The 16150-nt window shown below is 43.4% G+C and overlaps 1 protein-coding gene across 3 annotated transcripts in view; it reads right to left on the bottom strand.

Annotated features, from left to right (window-relative positions):
• The window catches only part of ARHGEF6 (Rac/Cdc42 guanine nucleotide exchange factor 6), a 213081-nt gene that overhangs the window by 174610 nt on the left and 22321 nt on the right, over positions 1–16150 (bottom strand). For all 3 annotated transcript variants that reach the window (XM_056540316.1, XM_056540318.1, XM_056540319.1), the window contains exons 3-4: positions 10673–10757; positions 3557–3684 (exon numbers count right to left, since the gene is read on the bottom strand). In XM_056540316.1, the coding sequence (XP_056396291.1) occupies positions 3557–3684; positions 10673–10757 (213 nt within the window). The remainder of the gene's footprint in view (positions 1–3556; positions 3685–10672; positions 10758–16150) is intronic.

Below are 16150 nucleotides of genomic sequence, written 5' to 3'. Positions count from 1 at the left end.
GCACAGGGGGGCTGAAATATAATGGCACAGGGGGTTGAAATATAATGGCACAGGGGGGCTGAAATATAATGGCACAGAGGGGGGGGCTGAAATATAAAGGCACAGAGGGGGGGGCTGAAATATAAAGGCACAGGGGGGGCTGAAATATAATGGCACAGGGGGGGCTGAAATATAATGGCACAGAGGGGGGCTGAAATATAATGGCACAGAGGGGGCTGAAATATAAAGGCACAGGGGGGGCTGAAATATAAAGGCACAGGGGGGGCTGAAATATAATGGCACGGGGGGGCTGAAATATAATGGCACGGGGGGCTGAAATATAATGGCACGGGGGGCTGAAATATAAAGGCACAGGGGGGGCTGAAATATAAAGGCACAGGGGGGGCTGAAATATAAAGGCACAGGGGGGGCTGAAATATAAAGGCACAGGGGGGGCTGAAATATAATGGCACGGGGGGGGCTGAAATATAATGGCACAGGGGGGCTGAAATATAATGGCACAGGGGGGGCTGAAATATAACGGCACGGGGGGGCTGAAATATAATGGCACGGGGGGGCTGAAATATAATGGCACGGGGGGGCTGAAATATAATGGCACAGGGGGGCTGAAATATAATGGCACAGGGGGGCTGAAATATAATGGCACAGGGAGCATCAGAGAAGGGGGAATATAATGGCACAGGGGAATGATATGGCACAGGGTGTGATGTGTCAAACTATGTAAGGGCGTCACCATGAAAAGTTTGGAAAGCTCTGACTTAGGGAGTATAATTGTTTAAATGGGAGCCCTACCTGCCTACCTGATGGGGGTCATATCTATCTGGAACCTGTCTACCTACTGGGGGAGCTCTACCTAATGGGGGTCATTTCTATCTGGGGCCCAGTCTGGGAGCCCTACCTTTTTACCAACTGGGGGGACATATATATGTGGGGCCCACTTTACATACAAGGGGAGCCCTTCATGTCTGTCTACGTGATGAGGGGACGTACCTACCTGAAGGGGGGACTACCTATTTAATGGGGCATACTTATCAGGGGCCCTATCCACCTAATGGGGTGACATACTGGTCTGCCTATTAAGTTTCTATTAATAAAGACCTTATTTACGCACTATTTTGGTTGAAATTATTTTATGTATCAGGACAAGTGGATCGTCATGAGGGACAAGTAGATCGTGTTATTTTTTAGTCCCTTGGACAAGTAGTTTTTTTTTTTTTTTAATGTCCACACTTGCTCGGCCCCCCTTTATAAGAGGGGGAGGTACCAGAATCTCTCTCATCCACCACACTTTCTGCTGAGGCCAAGTCCAGTCCAGATGTCTCAGAGCCAGTGTCCAGCACACCTGGAGGCCTCAAGCCTAACCTACAACCACATGTCAGTAAGTCAAGTCATCTATGTCTGCTGTCATTATCTTCAGTCAAGTCAAGTCTATTATAGTAAGCGTGGCTGTGCTAAAGTCAGTCAAGTTACTGCAAGTCTTAGCAAGCTGCAAGGTTCCCTCCATGTTACTGGCCACCTCTCTGGGATCCTGGCTGAGCTGTAAAGACTGTTACCATCTGTCTACCTCAGTAAAGCTACTGTGAACCCTAACCTGGTCTTGGACTATTATTACCCTGCCTAACCTCGGGATAGCGGAGCTACCTTCGGGTGGTTACTTAGGAAAACCACGCTCTGGCATCATGAACATTTAGGGGTTAATAACATCTGTCCCATACACCTCATCGCTCCCCCGTGGAACACCACATATTTATATTTTTAAAATAATCCTGAAATCTTTCAGTAAACCTAAAACTTGCAGTGAATTTTGGTACTCTGCATGTGGCAGTGTTTATGGATGGGACCCTCCCTCAGAATAAGTATACAATACTTCCGGCACTTACCAGTTGCATTAAAATAGTTTATTCACATCTTTAGTGAATAATAATCAGGACATGTAATGTTTCACAATGATTAGTAGTCATGGGTGGTGGATAAACGCTTGTGTCTTTATATCAGAGAAAAATATGTATTTATTCTGTGCATATGATGTAATGTTTTTTCCGAGTCAAGCTGACACTGCATGGTATCAGAGGGGTTAATAGCACTACACACGCATTAGGTTTACTTTTAAAGGGGTACTCCGTCACGCCCCCTCCCATAGACTTGCATCGCAGGGGTGGGGGGTGACATCACACGGGGGCAGATTCGTGACGACACGATACTCCGGCCCCGTGGTCGCCACCCAGCAGTTTGTGAGATGGCAGCGCGGTATGCAGCTCAAAGAGGTGGGTACTGAATGCAAGATTGCGGGGGTCCCCAGCGGCGGGACCCCCGCGGTCAGACATCTTATCCCCTATCCTTTGGATAGGGGATATGATGTCTTAGGGCCAGAGTACCCCATTAAAGCCAAAATCACATCAGGTGTAGGGTAAGGAAAGTCCATTTAAGGCCCTTCTCACCTGTCCCTAACCGAACACAAGTCAAGTACTAGTTTAGAACGTGAGTTGAGAGAGAGGCAGAGACCAAGTTTATCCCCTGGCCTCTTCCACACTGACAGGGTGTCCACTGTTCACTGCATTCAAAGGGCACTTTCAGGAGAAGTGTAAAGGGGTACTCTGCCCAAAGGATAGGGGATAAGATGTCTAATCATGGGAGTCCCGCCACTGGGACCCCCTCCGCGAGCTCTGTGCAGCACCCAGCATTCTAAACAATAGGTTTAGAACGCTGGGTTTCCACGTCACGCCCCCCAGAATTCCAAGTGCGACACAGGTGCTGCACAGAGATCCCTGCTCCCCCAACCACTCACAGAGAAAGCCTGAGTCCTGCTTCCCCACTAACTTAAAGCCTGAGTCCTGCTTATCCACTCACTTGAAGAAAGGCTGAGATTCCTGCTCCCCCACTCACAGAGAGAGCCTGAGAGTCCTGCTTTTTTCACCCTCTCATACAGAAATCTAAGGCTGGGTTCACACGGGACAGGCACAGAAAAAAAGTGCAGACAATCTGCAATTTTGACTACCGGCGGGCGATAGGACTGCTCGGAAATACGCAGTCTCATAAACAGCAATGCCTTTCCTTGCAGACTTCTGCCGCATGATCAGTGCAGCAGAATCCCATTGAAAATCAATGGGACTCTGCTGCAGTGGAATTTCCATGCAGAATATTCATGCAGAATTCTGCACGCAAATTCTGCCATTTTGCTCCCCCTGTCCTCTCACAGAGAAAGCCTGAGATTCCTCCTTCCCCCTCACAGTGACTGACAGCTTGTCTTAGTATTTGTAAACAGAGAACTGTCAGTCACTGTGTGGGCAGGGGAAGCAGCAGGTCTTCCCTCATCTATATCCATGAAAATGCTTAATGCTTGCTGAGACTTGAACAAAGATCCGCACGAGCCATCCCCTGTAGGAAACACTGTGGTCACTGGCGGCTGTAACTAAAAAATGCTTATACTAGAACCCCAGAAACGTGTGGTAGCTTACACATAGAAAACAGGCTACTGTGAGGAAGCAAATATGTTAATAATTTACAATTCAGATAAACCCCATTAAAGTGTAAATAATGCTCATAAGCAGAGACATACCATCGGTTTCGACTGCCTTCGTAGTACTCGCGCTGAACTATCTGTTCCCTGAGTGTTTATCTGAGAGGATGCTGTAAAGCTATGCGACTGTGAAGTCCTTCGAGAACATGGCCTCTTCAATGACTCTTCTGGTGTGCATATAAATACGAATATAAAGTAAAATTAAGAATAATGGAAAATATTTAAAAAATAAACAAACTTTATAGCAGAGAAAGTATAATAGTTTCTCATATTTACATAGAGTAACTCTTACACCATATGCAGGGTATTTGCTGTTACTACTGACAGAAGCATCTAGATGGTTAAATAACCAGCATTAGAGCTACCTCCAATGCTGGTTTACGGACCACAGCTGAGCATCGCCAGGTATGATGAGAGTTTGGCTCCAGAGCCGGCTTCATGCATCCTTAACCCCTTAAAGCGCAACTGTCACGAATTTGTACCCCCATAAACTAATCACAGGGTAACAAAGTTCTTTAGAATTACTCTCCAGATATACCTTTTACTGCTTTCTAGCAGCTTTTATCAGGCAACAAAATGCTTTATAAGACAGCCAGCAACAGTCTGATAGCCGTGGCGACCGCGGGCCATAGCCACGCCTATTTGACTGTTGCTGGCTGTCTGTGTGATTGGTCACAGCACATAGGCCCCTTTATTTTCCTTATCTGTGGCGGCGAACATACAAATGTATAAGTAAAACAAGTGCCCGTTCTCCTATTCTCCTATTAGGTTACAGTGCCGTCACAAGGGGTTGGTTTACATAGCAAGAGCAGAGCATTACACTGCGCACTGGGGCCGGGAGCGAGCGCTTGCTATGAAAACTAGCCGCCCGCAGCGCCGCTGATGTAATCACAGCATACAGGGGCCATCAGGAGAGAGCGCTTGTGGCCCGCAGCACCAGGAGACAGTTTTCTTCACATCTCCAGCACTGCAGGCAGCTAGTTTTCATAGCGAGCACTTGCTCCCGGCCCCAGTGCACAGCTTAATGCTCTGCCGCTTGGTATGCAAACTAACCTGCTGTGACGGCACTGTAACCTAATAGAATAGGAGAACGGGCATTGTAAGCTTATAGAAGAGCGGGCACTTGTTTTACTTAGACATTTGTATGTTCGCCGCCACAGATAAGGATAAAAAAGGGGTCTATGTGCTGGGACCAATCACACAGCGATCCTAGCGATGACATACAGGAGATAGGTGTGGTGGCCGCGGGCCATAGTCACGCCTATCAGACTGTTGCTGGCTGTCTTATAAAGCATTTTTTAGCCTGATAAAAGCTGCTAGTAAGCAGTAAAAGGTATATCTGTAGAGTAATTCTAAAGAACTTTGTTACCCTGTGATTAGTTTATGGGGGTACAAATACGTGACAGTTGCGCTTTAAGGACCAAGCCCATTTTGACCTTAAGGACCAGGGCATCTTTTGCAATTCTGACCACTGTCACTTTAAGCATTAATAGCTCTGGGATGCTTTTACTTATAAATCTGATTCAGAGATTGTTTTTTTGTGACATATTCTTCTTTATTTAAGTGGTAAAGTTTCGTCCACACTTGCATTTCTTGGTGAAAAATTTGAAAATTTAGCATTTTTCTAACTTTGAAGCTTTCTGCCTGTTAGGAAATTGGACATTCCAAATAACTTACATATTAATTCACATATACAATATGTCTACTTTATGTTGGCATCATAACGATGACATGTTTTCACTTTTTAAAGACATTAGAGGGCTTCAAAGTTTAGCAGCAGTTTTCCAATTTTTCACGAAAATTTCTAAATCTGAATTTTTCAGAGACCAGTTCAGTTTTGAAGTGAATTTGAGGATCTTTATGTTAGAAATCCCCCCACAATGGACCCCATTATGAAAATGCCTCAAAGTATGCAAAATGACTAGAGATGAGCAAAATTACAATGATTCAATTCATCATGAACTTCTCAGCTTGGCAGTTGCTGACTTTATCCTGCATAAATGAGTTCAGCTTTCAGATGCTCCGGTGGCTGGAGACTTTCTCCTAGGACTGTATCCACCTTTTCCAGCCACCGGAGCACCTGAAAGCTGAACTCATTTATGTAGGATAAAGTCAGCAAACGCCAAGCTGAGAAGTTCTTGATGAATCGAATCACTGTAACTTCGCTCATCTCTAAAAATTACATTCAGAAAGTCTGTTAACCCTTTAGGTGTTTCACAGGAATAGCTGCAAAGTGGAGGAGAAAATTCAATATCTTCATTTTTTACACTAACATGTTCTTGTAGACCCATTTTTCAAGGGGTAAAAGGAGAAAAAGCCCACCAAAATGTGTAACCTAATTTCTCTAAAGTAAGGAATTGCCTCATATGTGGATGTAAATGCTCTGTGTGTACACTACAGGGCTCAGAAGGGAAGGAGCGACAATGAGATTTTGGATAGCGCATTTTTCTGAAATGCTTTTTTTTTTGGAGGGGGGAGGGGGGGCATGTCGCTTTTAGGGAGCCCCATGGTGCCAGAACAGCAAAAAAAAAAAAAAAACACATGGCACACTATTTGGGAAACGACACCCCTCAAGGAACATAACAAGAGGTATATTGAGCCTTAACACCCTACAGGTGATTGATGAACTTTCATTAAAGGGGTATTCCAGGTAAAAACTTTTTTATATATATCAACTGGCTTCAGAAAGTTAAACAGATTTGTAAATTGCTTCTATTAAAAAATCTTAATCCATTCAGTACTTATGAGCTTCTGAAGTTAAAGGGGTACTCCGGTGCTTAGACATCTTATCCCCTATCCAAAGGATAGGGGATAAGATGCCTGACCGCAGGAGTCCCGCCACTGGGGACCCCCGTGATCTTGCACGCGGCACCCCGTTTGTAATCAGTCCCTGGAGCATGTTCGCTCCGTGTCTGATTACCGGCGATCACAGGGCGGGCGGCGTGTGACGTCACGCCTGCGCCCCCGTGTGACGTCACGCTCCGCCCCTCAATGCAAGCCTACGGGAGGGGGCGTGATAGCTGGTGTTACCCCAGATTTTTCATTTTCACAAGGGGTAATAGGAGAAAAAGCCCCCCAAAATTTTTAACACCATATCCTATGAGTGTGGAAATACCCCATATGTGAATGTAAAGTGCTCTGCGGGCGCACAACAGGGCTCAGAAGAAAAGGAGCGCCATTTGGTTTTTGGAGAGAGAATTTGGTTGGAATAGAAGCTGCCAGAACAGTAGACCCCCCCACATGTGACCCCATTTTGGAAACTTCACCCCTCATGGAATGTAATAAGGGGTGAAGTGAGCATTTACACCCCACTGGTGTTTGACAGATCTTTGGGAGAGTGGGCTGTGCAAATGAAAAATAAAATTTTTCATTTTCACGGACCACTGTTCAAAACATCTGTCTGACACCTGTGGGGTGTAAATGCTCACTGCACCCATTGTTAGATTCTGTGAGGGGTGTAGTTTCCAAAATGGGTCCACTGTTCTGGCAGCATGGGGCTTTGTGAACGCACATGGTTTTCAATTCCATCCAAATTCCCTCTCCAAAAGCCCAATGGCGCTCCTTCTCTTTAGAACCCTGTAGTGCGCCAGTAGAGCACTTTACATCCACATATGGGGTATTTCCTTACTCAGAAGAATTGGGGTTACACATTTTTGGGGGGCTTTTTTTTCCTATTACCCCTTGTGAAAATCAAAACTTTGGGGTAACACCTGTGGAGTGTTAAGGCTCACTATACCCCTTGTTACGTTCAGTGAGGGGTTCATTTTCCAAAATGAGTTTTATTTATTTTTTGCATTTATGTCAGAACTGCTGTAACTATCAGCCAGCCCTGTGGAAATCACCAGTTTAGGCCTCAAATGTACATGGCGCACTCTCACTCATGAGCCCTGTTGTGCGCCTACAGAGCACTTTACGTCCACATATGGGGTATTTCCGTACTCAGGAGAGATTGTGTTACAAATTTTTCATTTTACCTCTTGAGAAAATGAAAAGTATGGGGCAACAGCAGCATGTTAGTCTAAAAAATAATTTTTTTTTTATAACAACATGCTGGTGTAGACCCCAACTTCACCTTTTCATAAGGGGTAAAAGAAGAAAAAGCCCAACAAAATTTGTTAGGCAATTTCTCCCGAGTACGGAAATATGTGGCACCTAACTGTGGCATTGAAATACAACAAAGCTCTGAACAGAGAACGCCATGCACATTTGAGGCCTAAATTAGGGATTTACATAGGGACGGACCCATATGCAAGTATTACACTTGCCTCCAATACCAAAAATACCCTAAAGAAGTGTTTCCCAAACAGGGTGCCTCCAGCTGTTGCAAAACTCCCAGCATGCCTGAACAGTCAATGGCTGTCTGGCAATACTGGGAGTTGTTATTTTGCAAGTTGGAGGCTCAGTTTTGGAAACAATGCTGTACGAGACGTACAGGGGGTAACTGTGTAAGGGTGTGTATATGTAGTGTTTTACTGTAGTGTTTTACTTTTTATTTTGTGTAGGTGTAGTGTTTTAGCATACATTCCCAAGGGTGGGGTTCAAATTTACTGCAGCTCAAACTTGAAGCGGGAAACTCGCTTTAAACCCCCACCTGTGTGAATGTACCCTGTACATTCACATGGGAGGAAAAGCAAACCTCCAGTTGTTGCAAAACTACAACTCCCAGCATGCACTGACAGACCGTGGAGGCTGAAGTTGTAGTTATGCAACTCAGTGTTGGGAAACACTGAGTTAGGTAACAGACAACCGCAGTGTTTCCGCACCAGTGTACCTCCAGCTGTTGCAAAACTACAACTTCTAGCATGCATGGTCTGTCAGTGCATGCTGGGAGTTGTAGTTATGTAACAGCTGGAGGCACACTGGTTGCGAAACACTAAGTTAGGTAGCAAACCCTAACCCAGTGTTTCGCAACCAGTGTGCCTTCAGCTGTTGCAAAACGAAAACTCTCAGCATGCACTGACAGCCAAAGGGCATGCTGGGAGTTGTAGTTATGCAACAGCTGGAGGCAGACAGCACTCTCCTTCTGCTGTTGTATAATACAATTCTAAGCATGCACAGCTAAAGGGCATGCTGGGAGTTGTAGTTATGCCACAGCTGGAGGCACAACTACAACTCCCAGCATGACCTTTGTCTGTCTGTGCATGCTGGGAGTCGCAATTATACAACAGCTGAAGGCACTTCGGCTGTGCATGCTGGGAGTTGTTGCTAACAACAGCAGGAGGCACAGCCTTACCTCCTGCTGCTGGTCCTAGAGCCCCGATCCCACTGCTGACACCGGGGATCAGGGGCCCCAGCTGCCAGTGTCCACTCCCAGCACCCACTCTCGCCCTCCGAACTAGAGGCAGAGCGAAAGCCATTAGTGACACCCCCAGCAGGAATCCTGATTCGTTGTCCGGTAAGGGCCAACGAATCAGGACATTCGTGGTAAAGGGTGATTGGTGCTGGGGGGGGGGGGGGCTCAGGACCACCCCCCCCCCCCCCCCTAGGGCTATGCACAAGATTTACATTTTGGATTTTGTACACATGCTTTGATATGTAGGGTTTTTCCTTAGCTGAAATCCACCACATTTTCTGTGGAAACCTTAGTAAATATGTTGGGTTTTTGTGAAAATGTTGGGGACACATCCCTTTTCTGATATTACGTCCCTTTTCCCGATGACCACGCCCTTTTTCGGGTTCTCTCAGTAAAATGGAGAGTTGGTTGGGTTTTTTTCATTTCTGGCGCAACGAGACAGAATTCTGGCACAATGAGACAGCATCTGTTGCGATGTGCCAGAATCTGGCGCACAATCTGACAAAGCATGTCGGATTTACAATAGTAAATCAGGGACAATGGGTAGCAAAATACACAGCTGATTTTGCCACCCATTGACTTCAAAATACAATACGTGTCTCCATACCCTTAATGTGGTCATGAAGTACACATACATCATGGGCCATAAGGAGGTTATAAAGTGGACAGGACTAAGTAGGATTGGCCACGGCCTCCTGTGTCCTAAGTGATTTAATATAATAAATGCCGGAAATTGGTGTAAATTGTAGCTGAAATATGTGAGAGTTTATTGCTGGCATACTGTACTGTCCGTTTCTGTGTTTTTGCATTTTCCTGTTTTAGGTCTTGTTCATACATTGTTTTGTGTCTGAACAGTTTTTTTTTCTTTTTGCTAATTCTCCCTGGTTTGGGAAGACTTAACCCTTCAACACTGGGAGGATATATATAAGGCCTCTTCAGGTGCTGCTGGCTGCTGATAATTAGATATACTCTAATGTATATGTAATTAGATGTACTCTGACCATGTACGGTTTATTATGCACTTTAGTTTTTGTCTGTTTGAGCATATTTCCTGAGTTTTAACCATGGTTATCTGCCCTGTTTGATATATAGATGTTATCCTGCTTTGTTTTAGTATATTGTAAGGTTTTAGTATTTGTGTACGTACGTTCTGTAATTACCTTGATATATCTTAGTCCATGTTCACACTGTGCGTTATGTCAGTCCTGTTTTTACCTTGTTTATTCCTGCTACTCCTAGGATAGAATTTTGTTCTGAGCCTTGTGCTAATCCATCTATCTAGGAGTGAGTGAGTGAGTGAGTGAGTAAGTATTGTGCCTGTAACAGTGTTTGCTTGTATTTAGTATTTTTTGTTTCCGCCTAGGCTGGTATCCTGAACAGTCTGTGCAGAGTGCCCACTGGCTAAGAGTCTATTTGGCTTTGGTATTGATGTCCCTCCATGTTTGGAGTGGGGTGTTTAGTGTGTTCATTGTTCTGAGTCCAGTGTGAACAATACTCTTGATTTTCTGACCCTTTATATGTTAGTATTTATATCCTACACATCTGAATCCAACATATGTTTATTTAAAGCATTACTGTCATTAAAAAATGTTTTTTGATCAGCCAGGGTGAGGGAGTATAGCCCTCAGATGCATGCTTATCCTGATTCGACCTAATGATCAGCAGTGGTCTGAACATCCAGACCCCAACTGATCAAAGCTTTTCATACGTTCTGCAAAAATTTGACAGAATTCACTTCACTGCAAATATATTGAGGCTTTTGACTTCCCTATTTATAATCTGCAGGACAGGCCAATATCACACAGATTCCAGTGTGGTGTGCCCCTTTTACCTTCAGTATCTCTGAGCGGTGGTACTCTTACCTTCAGTAGCTCTGTTGACAGCAGTAAGTGTGTTCAGTATCTTAGAGAAGTTCTCGCCAGCGTAAAGGTCATGTGCCTCAAACAGCTGTGGAAAAGCACAATTCCTATGTATTAGTTCAATATGTATCTGCTTATTTCTACAAGCTACACTGTATTCCAACCTCAAAATTGCAGAAACCCATCTTTTTAGGGTAACCGCAAGTGATCCGTCACCATTATCCTCTGCTGCCTGCCAGTTACTTGTTTTAGAACTTAAGATATTTCAGATATTTGCCTAAAGACATTCTGTAATCTGTCAATCTAGTCTGTCTGTAATCTGTCAATCTAGTGCTCCAAATAGGCATCCGACCTCCACTATTCACTGCAGGAGTGACATGGTGCATGGGTGCTACATGAAACCTTCTAACCTCGATTAGGGGAGGATGTGCCATCTCTGGACACCTCGGAACACCCTAAAAAAAGGAGCAGGGCATGTGTGGCTGTAGATAGGACATTATACAGCCAATCAGACACTAATAGAGAAAAGTGGGAGGCCAAAAACAGATATAAGAACAAACAAGTTGCACCAAAGTAGAATTTTCAACAAGCAAATACTGTTGAATTCATCAATTTAATGTTACAGAACTGGAAGTTGAGAAGATTGATACATAGTTTAGTGGAAAAAAAGGTTCAGTATAACTTGTAACTAACAGACTGAAGTCCCTGCTCACTCTAGGCTTAGGAGTCCAGTGTGAAGTCCTGCTAAGTAATTGACAGCATTCCCTGTATAAGTGTGCATACAGAGAGAGCTGTCAGCCAAAGATAAGAACCGCCCACTGGACTCCTAGGCCCAGAATGAACAGGGGCTTCAATTTATTAGTTACAAGTTATACTGAATCTTTTCTCAATAAAGTGAATATCAATCTGCTCAGTTCAAATGTCAAAGAAGTTGGTTCTGATGTGCTTAGGTGCTGCTCAGTCCTACCTGATTCTCGATTTGCTTTTTTTAGAAGTCATCTCTTCACCTGCAATGCAGCAGTGCTATGTATGGTACACTTATTTTGTTATCTATGAAGGGAATCTGCAGCTCATTTGTTAAAAATGTTTCATTTCATTTCAATCTGATGAAGATTGGGTAGCAATTATCTTGGCTCTTTTCCAGTTATCCTGTTCTATGTATGTATCTAGCGGGACAGAATTCCATAGGTGGTTTCACCATTAAATGCAGCACAAGTGGCGGTAGAATTTACCTGCTGAGTGTATACACAAGAGAAAGTGGACAACTTTGATTTGATCCTAGCAAATGAAAAAATACAATTTCTAGAAATACTATACAAAGAAACTTTCTGCCTTCTTTCACGTTAAGCAACTTATTATACAGCTGTAGGACAGATTTTTTTCTTACTAATACTGCAAATATTTAGCATAACACAATGGCTCACTGTTTAGTAATAATCTTTCATTGGCTAAATAAAGAGGAGCAAGAATGTAAAACCTGACTCTGTAGTAGTTAGCAAATAACTAACAACATGATGTCCTTAAGTGTTTTGTTAGTGTTCTTTTAATGATTGTTTAGACTGTTTACTCATTTTATAGTTTACTGGACTTTAAACTGGCACCAGTTTATTCCCCGTCCTCCTCCCAGGGACTAAAAACCAAATATATAAATACAAAGATACAGAATATTCTGCAGCAACATGCCAGAACTAGAGATAACCAGCCAGTCAAAATATACCGTCATTCCATGTCATACACATTCCTGACAAGCCACAACAGCTTGTCATGTATAACCAATAGAAAAACAAATAAAAAGATGGTAATGTTCACATTTCAACATTAAATATATATACACATCAACAGTGAAATTGCAACTTTAAAAAGGACAAGTCGTAAGGTTATACAGATCGAGGAAGCAGTAGGTGTTGCACTGACTGGAATTGAGGTTTACCCTCTTCCGTAATGTCTTGGATACAATGATAGCCAAAAAAAATTCTGGTGACCACATGGGAAATGCCATGAAGGGGCCTTCACAAAAGGAACCTCTCACCAGTGCTATTCCAGAGAATATGGGGCGGGTAGGCATAATAAACAGTAGCTGGACACCTCTAGTCTTGTCCTGTGCTTTCCAATATTCCACAATTTCCCTGATTTACTATTGTTAACCTGACCTGTTTAGTCCGGTTGCATGCCACAAATTGTGTCTGCGCCAAAATAAACCTGACAAACCTGAAAAAGGGGCATGGCCGGACTGAAAAGGGGCGTAATCAGCTAGAAAAGGGCGTGGTTTCACAACCCAACCTATTTACTATTGAATTCAAATTGGCAGATTAAAGGAAGCTAAAGCTATAATAACTATTTGAATCAGGACTGCTGCCAGTATAACAGGGTACATGGTTTACACCAAGAGATTTTAAAAATGTATCATTTTTCTCAGAAAAAGTGCTCAAAACTTTATGACAGACTACCGTAAAGAAAATTTACAGTACTTACCTCTTAAGGGTAGGGTTATATTTTACGCTGCAGAACCGCCGATGACTGACGCCTCCAGCTGTGCCTGCCTGCTCGTAGCAGCAATCTGTGAATCGCTGCATGCACGCGCAGTGTACTCGCAGACATTGCGGCTTTTCCCCCTGCTCCCTGAGCTAGGCCGAGAGCAGCCGCGATTAGTGTGCATGAACTGCACATGCGCACAGCGACTCGCAGAGACACATAACAGATTGCCGCTATGAGCAGGCACAGCTGGAGGCACATCGTAGGGTCCATCATTGGCAGATCAGCAGCGTAAAATATGCTGCGGATCCGTTCTGTGTGACCCTACCCTAAGAGAGTCTTCTATGTTAGAAAACCCAAAGTCATATACTCGAAGACATTCTGATTTTAAGGAGTGAAAGTGTAGAGAAAATTTTTTAATTACCTCTGTGCTGCCTGGGCTGCAAAAACTTCAAGTTGATTTTTTTTTAATTTTTTTAACTCACCTTATGTTCCCCCTTTGCGCCGCAGTGGCTGAGCACACTGTCATGTAAGGAGCCTGGGCCCCGTCTTCTCCCTGTTGCCCGGGCTCCTTACATGACGGCGGAACATCGCTGTGGCCGGTGATATGCTGTGCGCAGTATGACTCACCGTCCCCAGGAAGAAGACCAGCACTGGAGGACTGGGACACCGATATCGGCGCAACGGGGGGAATGCCGGATGGTGAGTTAAAGTTTGTTTTTTAAATTTTTTACTCCAGTTCTCCTTTAATAGAGGTGTTTTTTTGGTTCAGGATCTCATGGTCACAGTGGAGATCAGTTACAAAGAGCATCTCTTTCTCTGGAGGACCTGTTCTGTATCAGATAGACAACCCATTGATTGGAATAAGCACTATGCAGGGATATTCTGGCCACATAGATTTTGTTTTTTATATTGGACTTGCTATTGAAATAAGGCATACTCACCTGCCACCAATGAGCGTAGCTGCTATGATGATGGCTTCCATTCCCTGCTGCTCCTGCTTCCTCTGGCACATCATTCCTGAGAAAATACCCGCTCAATCAATGCCCACTGGGGCTGACCCTCCTCAGCTTGTGATTGGCTTATCAGGCATTTGTTGCAGAAAAAACGCATCAGAGGAAGCAGGAAACAACAAGTTTCAGGAGTCATTAGAATGGAAGCTTCAGGGGCTTTTTTTTTTTTTTTTAAATCATCCAATATAAAATATTTTCATAGAGTCCATTCTAAAATAAATTGTATACCCAGGAAAGTAAAACAATTAAATGTCTATTTGGGGCATTTAATATTGGGAGTTATTCACCGAAAAGGCCGCCAATGTCTGATTGGTGGAGTGGTGACAACCAGCACCAATGTTGATCAGCTGCTTCGGCACATGAACAGTGAACCGCCAGAAGCAGTTGGCTCCATTCATTATACATGGGAAAAATATAATAAATTATATTAAATTATATTTAAAAAACAGTCCTCAAAAGGTACATAGGAAATGAGAAAGATTAGCTCAAGTAAATATATTAGAGATGAGCGAACTTACAGTAAATTTGATTCGTCACGAACTTCTCGGCTCGGTAGTTGATGTCTTATCCTGCGTAAATTAGTTCAGCCTTCAGGTGCTCCGGTGGGCTGGAAAAGGTGGATACATTCCTTGGAAAGAGTCTCCTAGGACTGTATCCACCTTTTCCAGCCCACCGGAGCACCTGAAAGCTGAACTAATTTATGCAGAAAAAGTTATCAACTGCCGAGCCGAGAAGTTCGCGACGAATCGAATTTACTGTAAGTTCGCTCATCTCTAAAATATATTAATAATATTTAATTTATTGAATAGTTGTTAGTATAGGAGACTGGGATCTAGTGCAGGGCCCTGGTGCAGACTCCAGTAAAACAAAATACATTTTGTTTTACTGGAGTCTGCGCAAGGGCCCTGCACTAGATCCCAGTCGCCTATACTAACAACTATTCAATAAATTAAATATTATTAATATATTTACTGGATATAATCTTTCTAATTTCCTATTTACCTTTGAGGACTGTTTTTTATATAATTTTATAACTTATTATATTTTTTCCACATATATATTTTGTGTGTAGTTGCACAAGTAACCTTGGGTACATACTCCGCCTTAAAGGGGTACTCCAGTGAAAAACTTTTTTTTTTAAATCAACTGGTGCCAGAAAGTTAAACAGATTTGTAAATGACTGACTTCTACTAATAAATCTTTACGCTTCCAGTACTTTTTAGCGGCTGTATGCTACATAGGAAATTCTTTACTTTTTGAATTTCTTTTTGGTCTTGTCCACAGTGCTCTCTGCTGACACCTCTGTCCGTGTCAGGAACTGTCCAGAGCAGCATAAGTTTGCAATGGGGATTTTCTCCTGCTCTGGACAGTTCCTGATACGGGCATCAGGTGTCAGCAGAGAGCACTGTGGACAAGACAAAAAAGAATAGAATTTCCTCTGTAGCATACAGCTGCTAAAAATTATTGAAAGGGTAAAGACTTTTTTATTAGAAGTCATTTACAAATCTGTTTAACTTTCTGGCACTAGTTGATTAAAAAATAAATAAATAAATAAAGTTTTCCCACGGAGTACCCCTTTAGGTGAGCTACACTATTCCCTTTTTCCCTGTTTCCATTCATTATGTAGTGGTGTGCTGGGTTACTGCAGCATATCTCCCATTGAAGCCTTGGCACCATGCTGATCAGACATTGATGGCCTATCATTTGGCATGAAGACGTGTTAATAGTTTTAATTGGCTGGAGTTTCAATGATAAACCCCCCCCCCATAATTACTGTGCTCTTTACACCATGGCCCACAACAATTTTTGGCCCGCTACACAGGAGGCACCATTATAAGTCTTTAGTCTAAGGAAGTTGTAATCTTGGGAGTGAAGAGGGCAGGCATGTGCTTCTCCTCCCCCATTCAGATGATCAGTGGGGATCTCAGCACTGAGACCCTGACCAATCAAAACATATGGCATGTCTCTGTGAAATGTCATAGGTTTTTTAAAAGGT

This window comes from Hyla sarda, chromosome 9 (genome assembly GCF_029499605.1).
Source record: "Hyla sarda isolate aHylSar1 chromosome 9, aHylSar1.hap1, whole genome shotgun sequence".
Classification (NCBI taxonomy): Eukaryota; Metazoa; Chordata; class Amphibia; order Anura; family Hylidae; genus Hyla; species Hyla sarda.
This window is presented reverse-complemented; position numbering and strand designations above follow the sequence as displayed.